Source organism: Syngnathus acus, chromosome 6 (assembly GCF_901709675.1).
Source record: "Syngnathus acus chromosome 6, fSynAcu1.2, whole genome shotgun sequence".
Classification (NCBI taxonomy): Eukaryota; Metazoa; Chordata; class Actinopteri; order Syngnathiformes; family Syngnathidae; genus Syngnathus; species Syngnathus acus.
Genome location: NC_051092.1, coordinates 3,173,087 through 3,188,922, shown reverse-complemented (window position 1 = coordinate 3,188,922; position 15,836 = coordinate 3,173,087). Strand labels below are relative to the sequence as shown.

Below are 15,836 nucleotides of genomic sequence, written 5' to 3'. Positions count from 1 at the left end.
ATTCCACTATAGTCCTCTAGGTGGCGCAAGTTGTCTTTAAATCTATTGATAACCGAAGAAAAAACAATCCGGCTGCCAATTTACGTGAACATCGAATTTCCTGTCATTTAACAAATTACAGATGTTTATCAAAATGTCATTGTTTCTCTTGAGGATCAGTCTTTTGAAAAAATTACACGTTGGTAAGTAGTTTTACAAATGTTTATGTTAACTCACTGACAGCATGAGCTAAAAGAACGAATTGTTGCTGCTGTTATTATCCATTTTCTGTGACTTTTTCTCTGCCAAACTTTCGTTTTAAAGCCATCAAGATGTCCCGGTATGTCACTAGGACTCAAGGGGAATTAGCGGGCTGGCGTGAGCGCGCCGAGCTAAGCCCAGGGGGTGTCGGGAGCGCGTGCGGATTGTCCTCCATCTCGGGCCCACGCCAGTGCGCACCTCGCGCTTCTTCTTCTTATCATCATCATCACAATTATCTTCCATATCCACGCTGCAGCCATCTGATCGTCCACGAGCACTAGTGAGTATACAGTCGTCTCTTTCTGTGATTGTGCCCTTAAAAAACAAAAATGCCTATTTAGCACTTAACTTCTCGGGTTGTGCGTCTCATGTGTACTTTTAATGTTTCATGTTTGGCGCCTGTTTAAATTGTGGACAAAGTAGTTGACTCTTTCTCCAACTTATTGTTTCGTGAATTAGGAACCGTTTATGTCACTGTTGTGTTTTAATCGGGGTGCGTGTGAGTCGAGACCACCCACCCCCCCTCCATCTGACCATCCGGATGCGCACAACTGTTGAATTAAACACATTTCCAGTCTTTTTCCACATTAGTGTCATGGTTTAATTTAATTAAATTAACGTTAATTATCATCGCCAAAATATATACTGTAAGTCAGTCTTCACACAGCCTTTTATGGTCTCATATTTTTTAAATCTCTTTAATCACACGGTTGTCGTCCACCCTTGACTTATTATTGGTCAATTATCACTTTTTTTTTTATTAAAGAAAAATACAAATGTTGTCATTTTGCTGATATATTTTACTGCTTGTTTAAGTTGCTCTGTAGTTTTATTTTTTACTTGAACTATTTTAAAGTGAAGCACCGATTTACTATGTTTTGAAATGTTCTGTATATACTTTTGTGTTTAAAACATATCTGGTGACTGACTAGTCCAGGGTCTACCCCGCCTCCCACCCAAAGTTGGCTGGGTTAGGCTCCAGCATACCTGTGACCCAAGTAAGGAAAATATTACAGAAGATGGATAGATAGCGTTTAAAATTAGCAGTGTTTAATCTGTCGGAGCGTCGTTAATAGATTGGCCCCCTCGGCTACACCGGGACCCTCTGCCCCTTCATATGAGGGTGCGTTTGTTGACCTTTCCGCATTTGTGTTGTTGAGCTGTCAGCAGAGCTTACAGGTCGGTAAGCCTGACAGACATGCGCATGTGCCCTGCTGCTGAGTTTGTTCCAACATAACAATGTCTCTATTAGTGCACAGGTAATCACTAAAGAACATGAATTAGAATTTGAGAGCTATTACCATGGAAATGGAAATCGGATCAATTATTCAGGCATTATTTTAACCTTGAGTCCAAACGAAATAAACCTACTCACGTTTTGATGATGTGAAAATCAGGTAAATATTGTTATTCCTCATAAGCACGATAAAAGCAGCTTGTTAAAGTTGAATATGTGCATTCTGCCATTTAGAGCGTTTAATTGATCCTCCTGTCTCTGTACCTTGCTGGTGCTATGGTGCACACATCATGATGACAGTCCAGCCTCCAATGTCCATCCTCGGACCTCATATTCTCACTTTACATCTCAGTAGTCTGTTTCCTAACATCCAGTAAACTGGATTAGCGGCGCTAGCGTGTCCATACGTTAAATTGACTTATGTGGAGATGGGTGTGTCCAGTGCGCACATCTGAGGTGAAAACACAAATCGAGGACATCCATCTTTGTGCGTTAGTGCTAGCATCTGTCCTAATATCATTTTTTTAACTGTTGAGATGTTTATTTCAAGTTTCTGTTTTTAGTATACATGTTTATGTTAATGTTGACTAGTATTCATTCAGGGCATGATGTTACCATTGATACAAAGCTAATAGCTTTAGCCTCTGAACTTGTACTTCCTTCCTCCCAGTTTAACACCCTTTTTCCGTATTGAATGTCTAGATTAAAGGACAAAAAGGTCTTAAAAAAAAAATCCCAACAAGTGAAGCCCAGTGATGAAATTACCCCAGCAGATTGTTGTAAAGGGCACCCACTCACTCAGAGTTTAATCCAAGCCTACATCTTCAATTGGGGCAAAAAAAAATCGGAGCGACAGCTTTGGCTTTAATTCTTTATCCGTCACTTTTAAAAAGTCACATGATACTGGAAAGTCAAATCAACCTCAGAACTTGGAAGTGGACCTTAATAGTTGACACAGAAAGTGTGTAGCCTACTATATTCAGTTTTCAGTGGTCACAATTTGTAACTATTTTACATTATAGCCTACTGACGGATGTTTCTAAAATATCAGTTAACGGATTTTTAAAGTCGCTTTTTCTTTCCAGAGGGATGAAACGAAAAAGGCCGCATGTCCCTCGTCACAGCAATGAGTGAGTCGTCGTCCGTTCACTCTGCAAAGCTCGTCTCGTTGGCCCGCTCGTTGACCGGACTTGGCCTCGACGCCACCAACGGGGGCCCCCCCACAGTCGGCCTGCCTGACAACGACGAGCCTGCTCCTTCGGTATTGACCTCATTTCTCTATGGTGAACAAAAGGTTTCCACACATTGGTCACATTTTGTGTACTTATAAAAAAGAAATTATATTATAGAAAAACTTTACTATGAATACTTTGAGCAATTATTAAATGGATGGGAAAACAAACATAAGATTTTTGATCATATAAATGCTTGGTAGGTTGGATTAAAGCTCCAGGCCATACTTTGCCCACCCTTGCTCTATATACTAATTTCTTTCACCCATACATTCTGTTCACGTTTGTTTTTGTAGGAGTCCGGCATCGACCTCGGTCCAGGGCTCTTTTTCGCTGACGGCAAGAGGAAGGTGGATTATGTGCTGTGCTACAAATCCAAAAAAAGGCGGGCATTCAAAGGACGCCTCTCCATCTCGTCCAACGGCAGCATTCCCATCCCCATTCCGGGTTTATGGGAAATGGACCCCGACTCCGGAGAGGCGGGAGGACCTGCTCCGGGAGACGTAGAGGACTCCAAGCTGACCGAGGAGGAGAAGGCTCTTATGAGGGATGAGTTTGAAACCGGGCTCCTTGATGCCGGACTGCAGATCGAACGCGATAAAGAGGTGCGTTACCTACTTATGTCATTTTAAACCGAGCTCTTACATCACTGTATTGAAGAATCTATTGGAAAATGTCCACCTTGTGTTCACCTCGTTAGAGAGAGAACATAATGTCCGCGTGGTATGACAACATAAGCGTCCTGCTTATTTTAGACGCAATTCTGCATGCGAGTGTTTTGTATGCCGGTTGCGAGGGGGCCGGACGGAGTGTGTTATCAGCTGCTGTTTTGGTTGAGGATTAAGAGCGCTGACCACCAGTGTGAAGCCAAAGGCCAGATTATAGGGCCTTATTAGAGAGTGATCCACTACTCAGAAGTGTTTGTGCTGGCGAGAGAGAGGCGTATGGCCGGCGGGTGAGTTTCGCTTTGATTGCACGAGTAAACGTGTATCGTTACTGCCGACCATCTGTCAGGGACCCAAGTTTTTGTTTTTAGGAAAGTCGACTGGTTGAAGAGTGCAAGATTATTTGTGTCCAGATGCTGCTGAAGTTTGTCAAAGGTTTCGATGCAGCTTTTGTGGATTTTATCACATAATGCAGGTGTAATGGGAATTTATAACATTTGGGATCGACTTTTTTGTGATCTCCCGTGGAACATGTGCCGCATAAATCATTGCTGCAGTTAAATCATCTCAGTCCTGGAGCTTATTGCTTTTAATAACATATTATTATCACCACATTGCCTCTCTTTAGGGTCATTCTTGCAGTAATTGTATAGTAGTTGCTTGTCTGCAAATTGTTGGGTCCCTGGAGTGCCACAATTTATTGACTTGTGGCTTTTAGGCAGATTGGGAAAGTGCTTTGTCCTTAAAGCATACTTGCCACTCGGCTCTTATGGCTTTGTGCATTCGGATAATTACAAATAATTGCTTTCAACGCAAAAGGGGGCATCAACAGTCAATCAAGGTCATATTGGACAAATTATTGTCTATTAAGGCTGTCACTTGAAAATATTTTTGGTTAGGACTAGCGAAAGAGACTTTTGAGACCTGTGTGTATACGCAGAGGCCAAACGGCATCAGCTTTATCCGGCTGCACATCCCGTGGACAATACTCAGTCGAGAGGCCGAGCTTCAGAAGATTAAAGTTGCTGTCAAAAAGGTACACACCTCTTATTCCAAGGGGAGGAGAAATATTTCTGGTGTAATTTTTTTTTTTTTCCCCCAACTGAGCAGAAATGTGAGCTGCGGAAAAGGGCAGGCATCGCAGGAATGTGGGACTCTTTGGCAGCAATAATGAACACGCCGTTCCAGCCGGACGTCCCCGATTTCGACGTCCGGCAAGACCCGCAGACGCAAGCCCGTTTTAAGACGCTCAAACATCCTTTCATCAGAGATAAGCTCCACCTGTAAGTGTCAACACGAATTGTAATGGAGTTTCATTCCGACATTGGTGATATAACCTGGATTTGTATTCAAAGAGGACAAACAAAAAAAGCACTCTGATCTTTTAGCAATTGAGTTTTCCATTAACCAAAGATAAATAGAACAAGCGCCAAAAAAACGGACAGGTTTGCCTGACTCGGAATGTTCTCCTTGCAGGTATGACATCACATCGACGGAAAATGTCTTTGATAATGCGACACGCAGCAGAATAGTAAGTGGAGAACTATGTATTTGAGCTGGATTGGTCCAAGTGTCCAATTCCAACAACATTTTTTCCATTTTGGGGTAATTAAAAAAAATATATATATATATATCCACATTAGGAAGAAACCTGAATTTAAGATATTCAATTCCATGTATTTTTATGTTTTTTGAGGAGGACTTCACGCTGCCATGACGCAATTATGCCACTTGAGAGCAAAAACAATCAAAACAGCATCACTTGAACCATTGAGCGTAAACACAGACGTTGCTTCGTAACCTACTTATACCGTGTTTGTACGTAGGTTGCAGAGATTATTTCCCGCACAACCTGCAGACACTCCTGCCAAACCACCGGTAAGGACCTCAAGTGGCGACTTTTTGAATTTCTTAAGTCATGAATGCTGTCACTCTCCTGCAGGCATCATGTCCTTAGTGGCTCGGGGCGTCTACATCTCTGCCTTCCCTTTGCATGACGTGAGGATCCTCCCATACTTTATCCTGAACGGAACTAAGTTGACATGAATGTTTTTGATTGCGATAAATGGAGATGCTTGTTTTGGAATACAGGGCCCGTTTTCCAGAAGAGGAGGTAAAGATCAGCGAAATGACAGACAGGTGAGCCCTTTTTCTCATGGCAATGAACATTGCGTTTATTACGTGGCGGCATTCTTGGTGGTCCACCAGGTTCTCCATGAAGAATGGGCAAACTATGGAGTCATGCACAAATACCAGCCTGTGGACCTGATCAGGTTGCTGTCCCTTTTTTTCTTTTGTATAAGCACACAAGGAAATCTTGATATGTTGCCTCTAATTGGACAGGAAGTACTTTGGGGAGCAGATTGGGTTGTACTTTGCCTGGCTGGGTGTTTACACGCAGCTCCTCATCCCTCCGTCCGTGCTGGGCATCATTGTTTTCCTCTACGGCATCTTCACCGTGGACACCAATGTGCCAAGGTAAGTCATTATGCAAAAATGGAACCCCAAGAATGTTATGAATATTTTTTTGAAATGGCTCTGCAGTCAGGAGACGTGCGACGACAACCTGAACATCACCATGTGTCCGCTGTGTGACGGAGTATGCGACTATTGGCGGCTGAGTTCGGTGTGCTCGCTGGCCAAAGCGTCCTACTTGTTTGACAACGGAACCACCGTTCTCTTTGCCATCTTCATGTCTCTATGGGGTAACTGTTTCTGTTTTTCCATATTTATTGGTCCAAATTGACCACAAATGTTTGTGTGTCATCTTCTAGCTGCTTGCTTCCTGGAGCACTGGAAACGGCGTCAGATGTGTCTAAAACACACCTGGGATCTGACCAGCTTGGAGGATGAGGAGGTAGATGAGGCACATGCCACCATTTTTTTTTTTTCTTTTATGTTGTCACATTTCTTTTTTATCAGCAGTTTGATCATTTAGCCTCTAAATCCTTCACCCATTCTGAATGTCTAATCCCGAGCCAGTCGAGTTGAGAGCGTTAAACCTCACGGGCTCGCAGGTCGACTGCGGTTTGATCACAGATACACACACCTGCTGAGACGCAGCCGTAAATATGCACGTGTACGAGAACGGCCTTAATGGGATTGCTCCCTTCTTCAATGGGGCAAATTTATTTCAAAGGATGAACATAAATACAAACTTGACTGTCATCAGTTTATGTGTCCTTTTTTTATATTTGCTGCCCAAAGGAGCGAGTCCAGGTGAGCAAGTCTCTAGACGTTTGAAAGCCAGGGTTATGTCGAGAAAAAAAAATCTGATATATATATTTAACATCTTGGGCTTTTTTACTGTGAAAGTTAGTCAAATTAATTTTGGATGCATCTGAGCAGAAAACATGTCATGCAATACATTGATATGTATTGTAGGAAGAGCTGAGGCCCGAATATGAAGAAGCGTTACAGGAGAAGAAAGCCAAAATGAAAGCCAAGTGGACAACGAAGGTGCGGTATGACATCATCATGACTACGAGAGCGATAAATGCTTGTAATCACATCGAGTGTGTCGTGTTGCAGCTGACTCAAAGTGGGGACGGAGTGGACGGAGAGAGGGACCAGATGCTTTCCCACCAGGTATCGCCGGGAGAGGGTTTTTGTTTAAGTGGGGGGGACAGGGCAGGGTTGTTGCACTTAGGTGATCTAAAGCTCGCCTATTAGGATCAGGATAACCTAATCTCATTTGTTCACCAGTGCTACTGCTGCACTAATATCCACAAGTGTTGTTATGCAAACAATTCCAATCGTCTTTGCTGAATAATTACATTTTAAACCACAGCTGCATGTTTATTTTAATTTTTTTTTTAATGTATGGAAACGCAGATGAGGCACCTACAATCCTCTCTACCTTCTGTGAATGGTTGAGTCCAAAGCTGCTTACCTGCCTGAGATTAGGCCAGATTACTGCTGGAGACAGAAAGGCGGGAGGGAGGCCATGTTTAGCTGGCAAACACACACCTGCCAGGTGGAAAACATAACACGCAAAATGCAGTGAGGGAAATCCTGTGGCGCTCTCTTGTTACCATAACTGAACTGTGTGTACTAAACAAATCAGCATGGTATAGTCTGCAAATGTGGTCGTCATTTTCTCTTTTTAGGCTATCAAATATTACAAACAATTATGTCAGATAACCCAAAAATTCTGTTGGAAAAATAACCAGCACAAAATATTTTTTTGGAGTAACATAACCTACGCTGTACACACACGCACAGTTTAATTGAATCGCTGACAAACACATTGCAAGCTAATGCTACGCTAGCTGTTGATATTTGCCAACTGAGACGTGGTGACCAATTTAGCTGGCAATTGTTATGTAAACTTTGGGAAATAGCAGAAAGTCCAGCTTTAAATTTATGTTAGATGTGCAGAGACCTTGCTTTCCCCGATTGGATCCTGATGATATAAACATTTTTATTTTTTCACAGCTAGAGCCAGAGTCCCTGGATATCGAGGATCACTTGGCAGGTTACCTCATCAACGTGTCCACACTGCTGCTGCTGGTACATCTGTATTAGTGTTTCCTGTAAAAATAAAATATCTTTTAGAACTCAAACAATCTTTTCATTTAAATAAGAATTTCCAGTAACCATCTTGTGTGTTTGTTTCTAGGTTTTTGTTACTTTCTCTGCCGTGTTCGGGGTGGCCGTGTATCGCATCTGCATGTTAAGCGTGTGGTCCATGAACCCCGACCCCGAGGCTAAAGCCAGCGTGAGGATGACGGTCACCACCACGGGCATCATTCTCAACATGTTAGTGGTGCTGGTGTTGGAGGAAGTCTACGGAGCCATTGCTGTGTGGCTGACTGAGCTGGGTATGAATCATGACCTGTCACCACTTGGCCACCAGAGGGCGGTATAATCTAGTCATGGAGGCACATTTAAAGCAGAGTTTCACAGCTATGTGACACTATTAATTTTTGTCATTTCTGCAAAAAATAAATACAATTCACATCGTGTGTTAGCATTAAGCTAGCAGGGCAAATTTCATTTTTTTTTTTAAATACACAGTGTCTTTTTGTCTCATCCAATCAGAGCTCCCAAAAACGCAGGAAGAGTTTGAGGAGAGGTTGATCTTCAAGTCTTTCTTTCTCAAATCCATGAACGCCTTTGCACCTATTTTCTATGTGGCCTTCTTCAAGGGCAGGTGAGCGTCTTTTCGCGTTACACTCCAACACACCTCCTCATTATTCCTGACCCTGTGTTGTTGTCATTCAGGTTTTCCGGTCGGCCTGGAGACTATGTTTACGTCTTTAGCGACTACCGCATGGAGGAGGTGCGGCCTCATGTCTCGTTTTACCTCTCGTGTGTGTGTTGTGACATTGTTTGAAACATGCTTTTTTTTTTTGTATCCACCCACCTCCCTAGTGTGCGCCTCCAGGCTGCCTCATCGAGCTTTGCATCCAACTCAGCATGATCATGCTGGGAAAACAACTTATTCAAAATAACGTGTTTGAGGTTCTCATTCCGTACGTACACCACCTCCAAAGCCTACAGTACATTTCTAACTAACATCAAAGTGACCGCCGCTTCTTTTGTGTTCTTTCTAGTAAGTTAAGGAAGATGTACAGAACCATACAGGAGCAAAAAGGCAAGCACAGAAGCGCCGAGGACGAGACGGATGAAGACGAAGAGAAGAGATCCAAACAGCAGTTCCATAAAGATTTCGCCCTGGAGCCCTTTGAGGGCGTGAGTCCGGAATACATGGAAATGAGTGAGTGCCTTTTCCTCATCTACATGAGCACTCTCCACCAGCAGACAATTCAAATCAGCCGTCGTTCTGTCCGCAGTCATCCAGTACGGCTTTGTGTCTCTGTTTGTGGCTTCCTTCCCGCTGGCGCCCGCCTTCGCTCTGCTCAACAACGTCATCGAGATCCGCCTTGACGCTGCCAAATTTGTGACCGAGATCCGGCGGCCGGATGCTGTTAGGTGTAAAGATATAGGTACACTCCATACACACACAACGGCAAGGCTGATACTCCACAAACCTTTTTCATCACTTTCTTTTCCTTTACTGTCACTCCATTTGTGTCTTTTACACACACACACACGTCCGCACACAAACTGCCTTTTTTCCTTTCTTTTCTTTCTCATGCCACCTCCAGGAATATGGTACAACATTCTCTGTGGGATCAGCAAATTTTCTGTCATTACCAATGTAAGTGTGTGTCTCGTGCATGAAATGAGTGCGTAACAAACGATTTTACTTTCACTCTAATGAGGACAAGTGATAAAAAATGCATGTGTGGTATCATTGGCTGATTTTAGTTTGTCTCCGCAGGCGTTCGTCATCTCCTTCACGTCGGAGTTTGTGCCTCGCATGGTGTACCAGTACATTTACAGCGGCAATGGCACCATGAACGGCTACACAGAGCACTCCCTCTCCTACTTCAACGTCACCAACTTCCCGCCGGGCACCGCGCCCAACACAACAGTATCTGTGTGCAGGTGGCAAGGATACCTTTAAAGCTTCACCTTACTAGTCTTCCCTTTTAATCCTTGAGCTCAGTGAACTAAAAAAAAAAAAAAAAGAGACATGCACTGGACACCATGCTAAATCTCACTTTGTGTTTTTTAGGTATAAGGACTACAGGGATCCACCATGGGCACCGGATGCTTACACCTTCTCGAAACAGTATTGGTCTGTTCTGGCTGCAAAACTGCTCTTTGTCATATTCTTCCAGGTGAATTTTTTTTTTTTTTTTTAGTTTACTCGTAACAGTCAAATGACAACAATGTTTGATCCCTTTCAGAACCTCGCCATGTTCCTTAGTATGCTGGTGGCCTGGTTGATCCCCGACGTGCCGCGGTCACTGCGGGAGCAGTTGAAGAAGGAGAACATGATGCTGATGGAGTTCCTGCTCAATCAAGACCAGGAGGCCCACGCTACGTCGCTCTCCACCAAAGGCTCCGTCTTCCCCGTCCCTGCCAACATTGACATTGTGGTGGAGGCACCGTCAGAGCACTACCAGGTCCAGACGGAGGTGGAAGAGGTCCAGGAGGAGGAGATGGTGAAGGTGGAGGTTGACGTAGCTGAAGAGGAGCCCAGTCGGACTCGTGATAGTGACTCAGATGCCAGCGATACTTTTGAGGATGTCCTTGGAACGGGAGATGAAGAGCGAGGACGTGAGGAACAAGGCGAGGAGAAAGCAGAAAGGTCAGAGGATGAAGAGGAGGAAGTAAAAGTAAATGACGGAGGTGAGCAAGATGAACAGAAGGGCGTACCTCAAGGGGAGATAAATGAAAACGCTGCATGTGAGGAAGACAGTTCCATTGTGGATTTGGACGCCCTCATGATTCAGTTGGGCCTCGCAGGTGAGAGAAAAAACTTTTAAAAATATGTTTCATTTTTTTTCCTCTTTTAAAAGGTTCGAGAGCTCGTGTTGTTAAGTGACTGGTGTCCTCTCGTAAATGTTGACATCTTTATGCAGATGGAGACGCCTCATCACTCAAAGATACAGAGATCCCACAGTCAAGCTTCAAAGAAGAACTTCCATCCAAAAGAGCTTCCTGCCAGTCACTGAGCAGCCCCATGGCGGAATTAGCACCCTCCCACACGGACGCGAGGCTCTTTGCGCCCATCGCTCCTCCGGGGGCCAAGACCCGCTGCTCCACCCTGCCTTCACGCCGCCAAGGGGCGGAGATGTGTTACAGCCTGCCGAGACCCAGCAGCCTCTCTCGATTCCATCAGCAGGCGTCCCTCGTGCCGCTGGTCTCCCTCCGACCTTCGCCGTCAGCCGAGCCCAAGAGCGAATCCCCGCGGCAACCCCCCAGCTCCGGCGAACTCTTCTCTCTCAAAGGCCCCCCTCCACCTCAGCAGCCTCGCTCAAGAGACAAAGCCCGGTGCTCCACCCTGCCCTCCAGACAAAGAACCCCCGAATCGGAAGAGCGCCCTACCAAACCGAGCCAATCCATCAGCTTCACAAAGCTGGGAGACCGAGTGGCCCCTTCCCCCAGTGAACTTAAACGCAACACGGCAGTATGAGAGAAAAAAGATGGGGTGGGGATGAGGGGGACAATCCAGATTATTATCTTGTCTGTGCCTGGAGCCTCACCTGCCCCCTTATTTCCTAAATAAGACCCTCCTTATCTTTTTCAATTGTTTATACAACAGAAAGACAATTCAGAGATAGCGATGCTCCGAAAGGCCCCTTGCCGCTCAACACTGGAACTCTTTTTACTCTTCTTGTTGTTTTTTTATCCCACAGATGCAGCTCAAATAGCTTCCCCCTCCTTCTCCACGACGCTCAGCTTTCCCAATACGTCTATAGAAGAGCATGGGAGCTATACAATCGGCAGTTACGCTCGTAGATGAAATGTTGATTTATAGAGGTTTTGATATACAAAAGAAGGCAAAAATGATAATAAAAGAACAACATATTTTTATGTGTTTTTTTTTTTCCTTTGTCATATCGGAGCCTCCCAACACTTGTGAATTTTGAAACTAACCTGGCTGTCTCTATATATGCGCAGTGACTCTCCTAATGGGAAAGTTCCTGTTTCTCCTCCAAAAGCTTTTGCATGACTCCGCCTCCTCTTCCACAGAATGGGGCCCTTTGTGGGGGGTTTGCCAGCATTCCACAGGGAATTCCTACAGGTGAGAGCACTGAAACACACCGTTGCTTGGATGACAATTTTAAATTCCCATCTTTTTTTTTTTTTTTTTTTTTTTTTTTTTACAAGTGCGTTTTCGCCAACTCGGGAGTGTGTGATCAGCGCTCCAGGCCAAGAGGGAGGGCACAAGTTTTCCACGCAGGTGAGCTCTCTCTCCCTCCCTCCCTCTCTCTCTTTTTCTCTCTCAAGCGCGCACACACACACACGACATACTAATGTTGGGAGTGATCGGGACATGGGTAAATATTGGTTTTGCATGAAGGTGTCTTCATAGAGACAGGCAAACTGGGTGTGTGTGTGCGTGCGCGTAAGCGGACTACATGACTTTGACACACTGCTTATACAGCTGCCCTGAAAAGCCGCAAGGTGAGTGTGGCCTTTTGTCTTAAATTTATTTCATGTGTTCTCGTCTAGCTGAATTTTACTGCGTTTTTTTTTTTTTCTTTTAAAAATACTTTTCACGCTGTTGAAACACACACAAGTCCACAACTTCTCCAATGTCCTTCCCTTCCCTCGGTTCAAACTCGCCTTGAAAAACATTGCCCGCAGCTATTCAAATGACGGCATGGCCTCATTGACAAACAGCCTCGACGGCTATCTCCTATAACGACAACATGACGCACGCAAATATTTGTCATTTTTTGTGAACACGTATGTTTTATCTTTGGGCAGAGTTCACGAGAGATAATCTTTGTAATCTTTCCATCTCTCAAGTCCTCTCAACCGCCTTTTGTTTATCGTTTTGCCCTGTGGTATGTTTGGACTCGCCTGCTTCCTTAAAACCAGTTAAAGTATTGTTATGCGGAATTATTTCGTAAAAAATCATTTTTGAAAATGGATTTGATCACTTTAAGGGAACAGGTAAGCAGATCGGAGGTCCCATAAAATACAATCAATACAGCACAATGTGATCTGGCTCACAGTTGACACGTCACGTAGAAATATAAAGACAAATGAGATATATGGGTGGTTCTCTGGAATTGTGTACACTCTGTCCCCCCCTCCCTACAGCATGTTGCACACAGTCACCGAGTGGCTGTGGTGGGAGCGATTGTGGCTGCCCGTGAACGTCTCGTGGGCGGATCTGGAGGACCGCGACGGCCGTGTCTACGCCAAAGCCTCGCAGCTGTACGACGTGCTGCCAATCGCACTCTGCATTCTCTTTGTCAGATTGCTTTTTGAGAGGTGAGCAATACTGGAGCAAGTGCAAATATTATTTCATAGGACATTGTATTAATAATAATAATAATTCATTAAATTTGTATAGCGCTTTTCAAAAACCCAAAGACGCTTATTAAAGACGTGAGGAAAATATGCTGAATGTTGAAAAGCATTTTTAACTCCACAATGTGAGATTGATTTCCGGGTTACAATTACATTTATTTATGTTTTTTTTTCTGCCCTTTCATGTTGATCTCGTGGTGTTCAGGTTGGTGGCCGCACCACTGGCCGATGTTTGCGGTGTCAAAGACAAACTACGTCGCACTGTGGAGCAAAATGCTGTTCTGGAAAACTACTTCTGTACAAAAGCACACGTTCCGTCACAGGTAAACGAATGCAAGACGGAAGATTCTTGTTTTTTTTGTTGTGGGTTATGTTCCGGGCCATAAGAGAAAGTCAACAATACCGTTTGTGTGAATGTGCGTATCAGGCGGATGTGAGGGCTCTGTGTAAAAAGACAAGTTGGACCGAGCGAAGAATTCAATTGTGGTTCAGGAGGAGACGGAACCACCGGCGTCCAGGTCTTCGAAAGAGATTCTGTGAGGCCAGGTGTGTGTGTGAGTTTTGATGCACTAAATGTTCCTCAAAGGCATTTTCTTTTACATGTCCTTATTGTTTTCATATTTCAACAGCTGGAGATGTGGATTCTATTTTTTTGCATTTGTTGGAGGCATTTTCGCCCTCCATGATGTAAGTGCTTCTTTATATCTGTTATTGTTTAGTCTCAGTGTTACCTTGTCACTGTTTTATGTTGTTGTGGATTTTTAGAAAGCCTGGTTTTACACTCTGAAGGAGGTTTGGGCAGGCTTCCCTAAACAGGTAAATGACAAAATTCAATATAATGAAGTTAAATGTAACGTGATGTCCTGTCATGTGTCCAGTCGTTGCTGCAATCACAGTACTGGTATTACTTCCTGGAAATGGGCTTCTACCTTTCGTTGCTCCTCAGCCTCACGTTCGATGTGAAGCGGAAGGCAAGTGTGAATATTGGGAAACACTGTCAAGCGGTAAGTTTTGAGATTCGCCGTCTTTGTCGCTGGTGCAGGACTTTAAAGAGCAGGTGATCCACCACATCGCCACGCTGATTCTGCTGGCATTCTCGTGGATCTCCAACTACATCCGCGTCGGCACCATCGTGATGGCGCTCCACGACTCGGCCGACGTCCTGCTCGAGGTCAGCTCGCTCGTCACGTGGACTCGAGTGTGCGATGATCTCTCCGTGCGAGATTGTGAGCAACAGAGCAACCAGTTTGAATTTGTTTGCTGACGATTTCTTTGAATGTGCAAAGCGCAATTTTTGTTTTTATTTTTCCAATTACTGGTTTTCGACCAATTGTTCACCACCACCACTAAATCAATTAATTGCAAAAAAATGGAACATCTGATTGTTGCACACAATAATTCAGTTGTGTTTTTTCTTGCAGGGTGCAAAGCTACTCAACTATGCCAAGTGGCATAAGACGGCCAACACCATGTTTGTGGTTTTCACCTTCATTTTCATGCTGACCAGACTTGTGATTTTTCCTTTCTGGTGAGTATGTGTCAATATTTTACTTTTACTTTGCCATCCACATGGATGGCAAAATTCTCTCCGAGTAGAACTGAGCCAGTAATTAGTCAAATTCAATTTTCAAATCATAATGGCTGCGATTCTGTAAAAAAATGGCATTATTTCGATTGATCGGACTCCTATCAGCTGTTTTAGCAGTCAAAAATCCAAAGGAATCTGTCCGCAGGGTGATCCATTGCACGTGGGTGTATCCGCTGGAGAGCTACCCAGCGTTCTTCGGCTACTATTTCTTCAATGTCATGCTAAGCGTGCTCCAGATGCTGCACCTCTACTGGGCCATCCTCATATCAAAAATGCTCTTCAAGTGTCTCTTCAACAAGGTGCGTTTATTACGGCTCAGTGTTACGTTTTGCATCACAGCCCTCACTTGCGTGTTGTGCTTTTTGCACGTGCAGTTGGAAGGGGACGACAGAAGCGATGAAGAGGAAGAAGAAAGCGAGGAGGAGAGAAACTACAAGAGGAGTCACATGAACGGAGCCCAGAACTATGCCAATGGTCACTGATGGGATAAGAACAGGGATTGGACAAAATCCCAGTAGACTGTATAGAAATGCATCCAGAAAGTATTCAATGCGATTCACATTTCCATATTTTTTTAGGTCACAGCCATATATCTAGCAGTACCTCGACTTACGAATGTCACAATACATCACTCACAAGGCCACGCCCCTTAAAGACACACATTCAACACAAACACTCCAGTGCATTTGAGAAATATACTGGCATGTCATTTCCCATTACGAGCTAAGATTGTAATCTCTTGTGAAAGTATGCCCTCTAGCGGCCACGAAGAAAAACAAGTGTGTGTGTGTAGAGTCGATTGTACTTTGGATTACAACGACTGTGAAGGATAAGCCATGACCTGATATGAAGTTACATATTAGCGAAGCTTAAATAAAACACACTTCAATTCACAAAACAATTAATTCAGCATCACAAGCGCAGATCAGAGAGGACATCCCATGGTCCAAACTACAATCAAAAGAAGGAAAAACTGCTGGGGAAAAAGGTAAAGGAGCTAATGAAATAAACCAAATGTTATTGTATAT

General features: G+C 44.1%; 2 protein-coding genes and 1 long non-coding RNA gene across 6 annotated transcripts; 2 read left to right on the top strand and 1 right to left on the bottom strand.

The window, feature by feature from the left end:
* The first annotated feature begins 4 nt into the window (after positions 1-4).
* On the top strand, positions 5-11,768 carry LOC119124406 (anoctamin-2). 2 transcript variants are annotated; one of them, XM_037254348.1, is made up of 28 exons: positions 5-520; positions 2,563-2,738; positions 3,006-3,314; positions 4,315-4,410; positions 4,485-4,657; positions 4,851-4,905; positions 5,201-5,252; positions 5,317-5,372; positions 5,466-5,513; positions 5,583-5,647; positions 5,718-5,852; positions 5,919-6,079; positions 6,149-6,231; positions 6,582-6,593; positions 6,759-6,833; positions 6,906-6,962; positions 7,812-7,886; positions 7,996-8,197; positions 8,418-8,529; positions 8,601-8,658; positions 8,751-8,851; positions 8,933-9,096; positions 9,173-9,325; positions 9,488-9,540; positions 9,664-9,830; positions 9,961-10,066; positions 10,136-10,697; positions 10,814-11,768. In XM_037254348.1, exons 2-28 carry the CDS (start codon positions 2,586-2,588, stop codon positions 11,365-11,367), a joined length of 3,837 nt encoding a protein of 1,278 aa, XP_037110243.1. In that variant the 5' UTR covers positions 5-520; positions 2,563-2,585; the 3' UTR covers positions 11,368-11,768. The 2 variants fall into 2 exon arrangements, with proteins under 2 accessions (XP_037110243.1, XP_037110244.1); XM_037254349.1 differs by lacking the exon at positions 6,582-6,593.
* On the bottom strand, positions 2,615-11,951 carry LOC119124414. 2 transcript variants are annotated; one of them, XR_005098269.1, is made up of 4 exons: positions 11,832-11,951; positions 7,857-7,907; positions 7,267-7,343; positions 2,615-2,755 (listed from the first exon to the last, which is right to left on the bottom strand). It is a non-coding gene; the product is annotated as an uncharacterized LOC119124414 (long non-coding RNA). The 2 variants fall into 2 exon arrangements; XR_005098268.1 differs by lacking the exon at positions 2,615-2,755 and adding an exon at positions 3,193-3,290.
* On the top strand, positions 11,839-15,709 carry cers3b (ceramide synthase 3b). Of its 2 annotated transcripts, XM_037254358.1 has the most exons (12): positions 11,839-11,979; positions 12,066-12,138; positions 13,008-13,181; positions 13,426-13,543; positions 13,648-13,766; positions 13,850-13,907; positions 13,986-14,036; positions 14,099-14,191; positions 14,263-14,391; positions 14,642-14,748; positions 14,954-15,107; positions 15,183-15,709. In XM_037254358.1, exons 3-12 carry the CDS (start codon positions 13,009-13,011, stop codon positions 15,288-15,290), a joined length of 1,110 nt encoding a protein of 369 aa, XP_037110253.1. In that variant the 5' UTR covers positions 11,839-11,979; positions 12,066-12,138; position 13,008; the 3' UTR covers positions 15,291-15,709. The 2 variants fall into 2 exon arrangements, with proteins under 2 accessions (XP_037110253.1, XP_037110252.1); XM_037254357.1 differs by lacking the exons at positions 11,839-11,979; positions 12,066-12,138 and adding an exon at positions 12,166-12,362.
* The last annotated feature ends 127 nt before the right edge of the window (positions 15,710-15,836 follow it).

Coding starts and splice junctions, on each gene's coding strand:
- LOC119124406 (XM_037254348.1), top strand. CDS start 2,586: ATGTCCCTCGTCACAGCAATGAGTGAGTCGTCGTCCGTTCACTCTGCA. Junction 4,411..4,484: donor TTAAAGTTGCTGTCAAAAAG/GTACACACCTCT, acceptor CCAACTGAGCAG/AAATGTGAGCTGCGGAAAAG. Junction 6,963..7,811: donor ACCAGATGCTTTCCCACCAG/GTATCGCCGGGA, acceptor ATTTTTTCACAG/CTAGAGCCAGAGTCCCTGGA.
- cers3b (XM_037254358.1), top strand. CDS start 13,009: ATGTTGCACACAGTCACCGAGTGGCTGTGGTGGGAGCGATTGTGGCTG. Junction 14,749..14,953: donor CTTGTGATTTTTCCTTTCTG/GTGAGTATGTGT, acceptor ATCTGTCCGCAG/GGTGATCCATTGCACGTGGG. Junction 15,108..15,182: donor TCAAGTGTCTCTTCAACAAG/GTGCGTTTATTA, acceptor TTGCACGTGCAG/TTGGAAGGGGACGACAGAAG.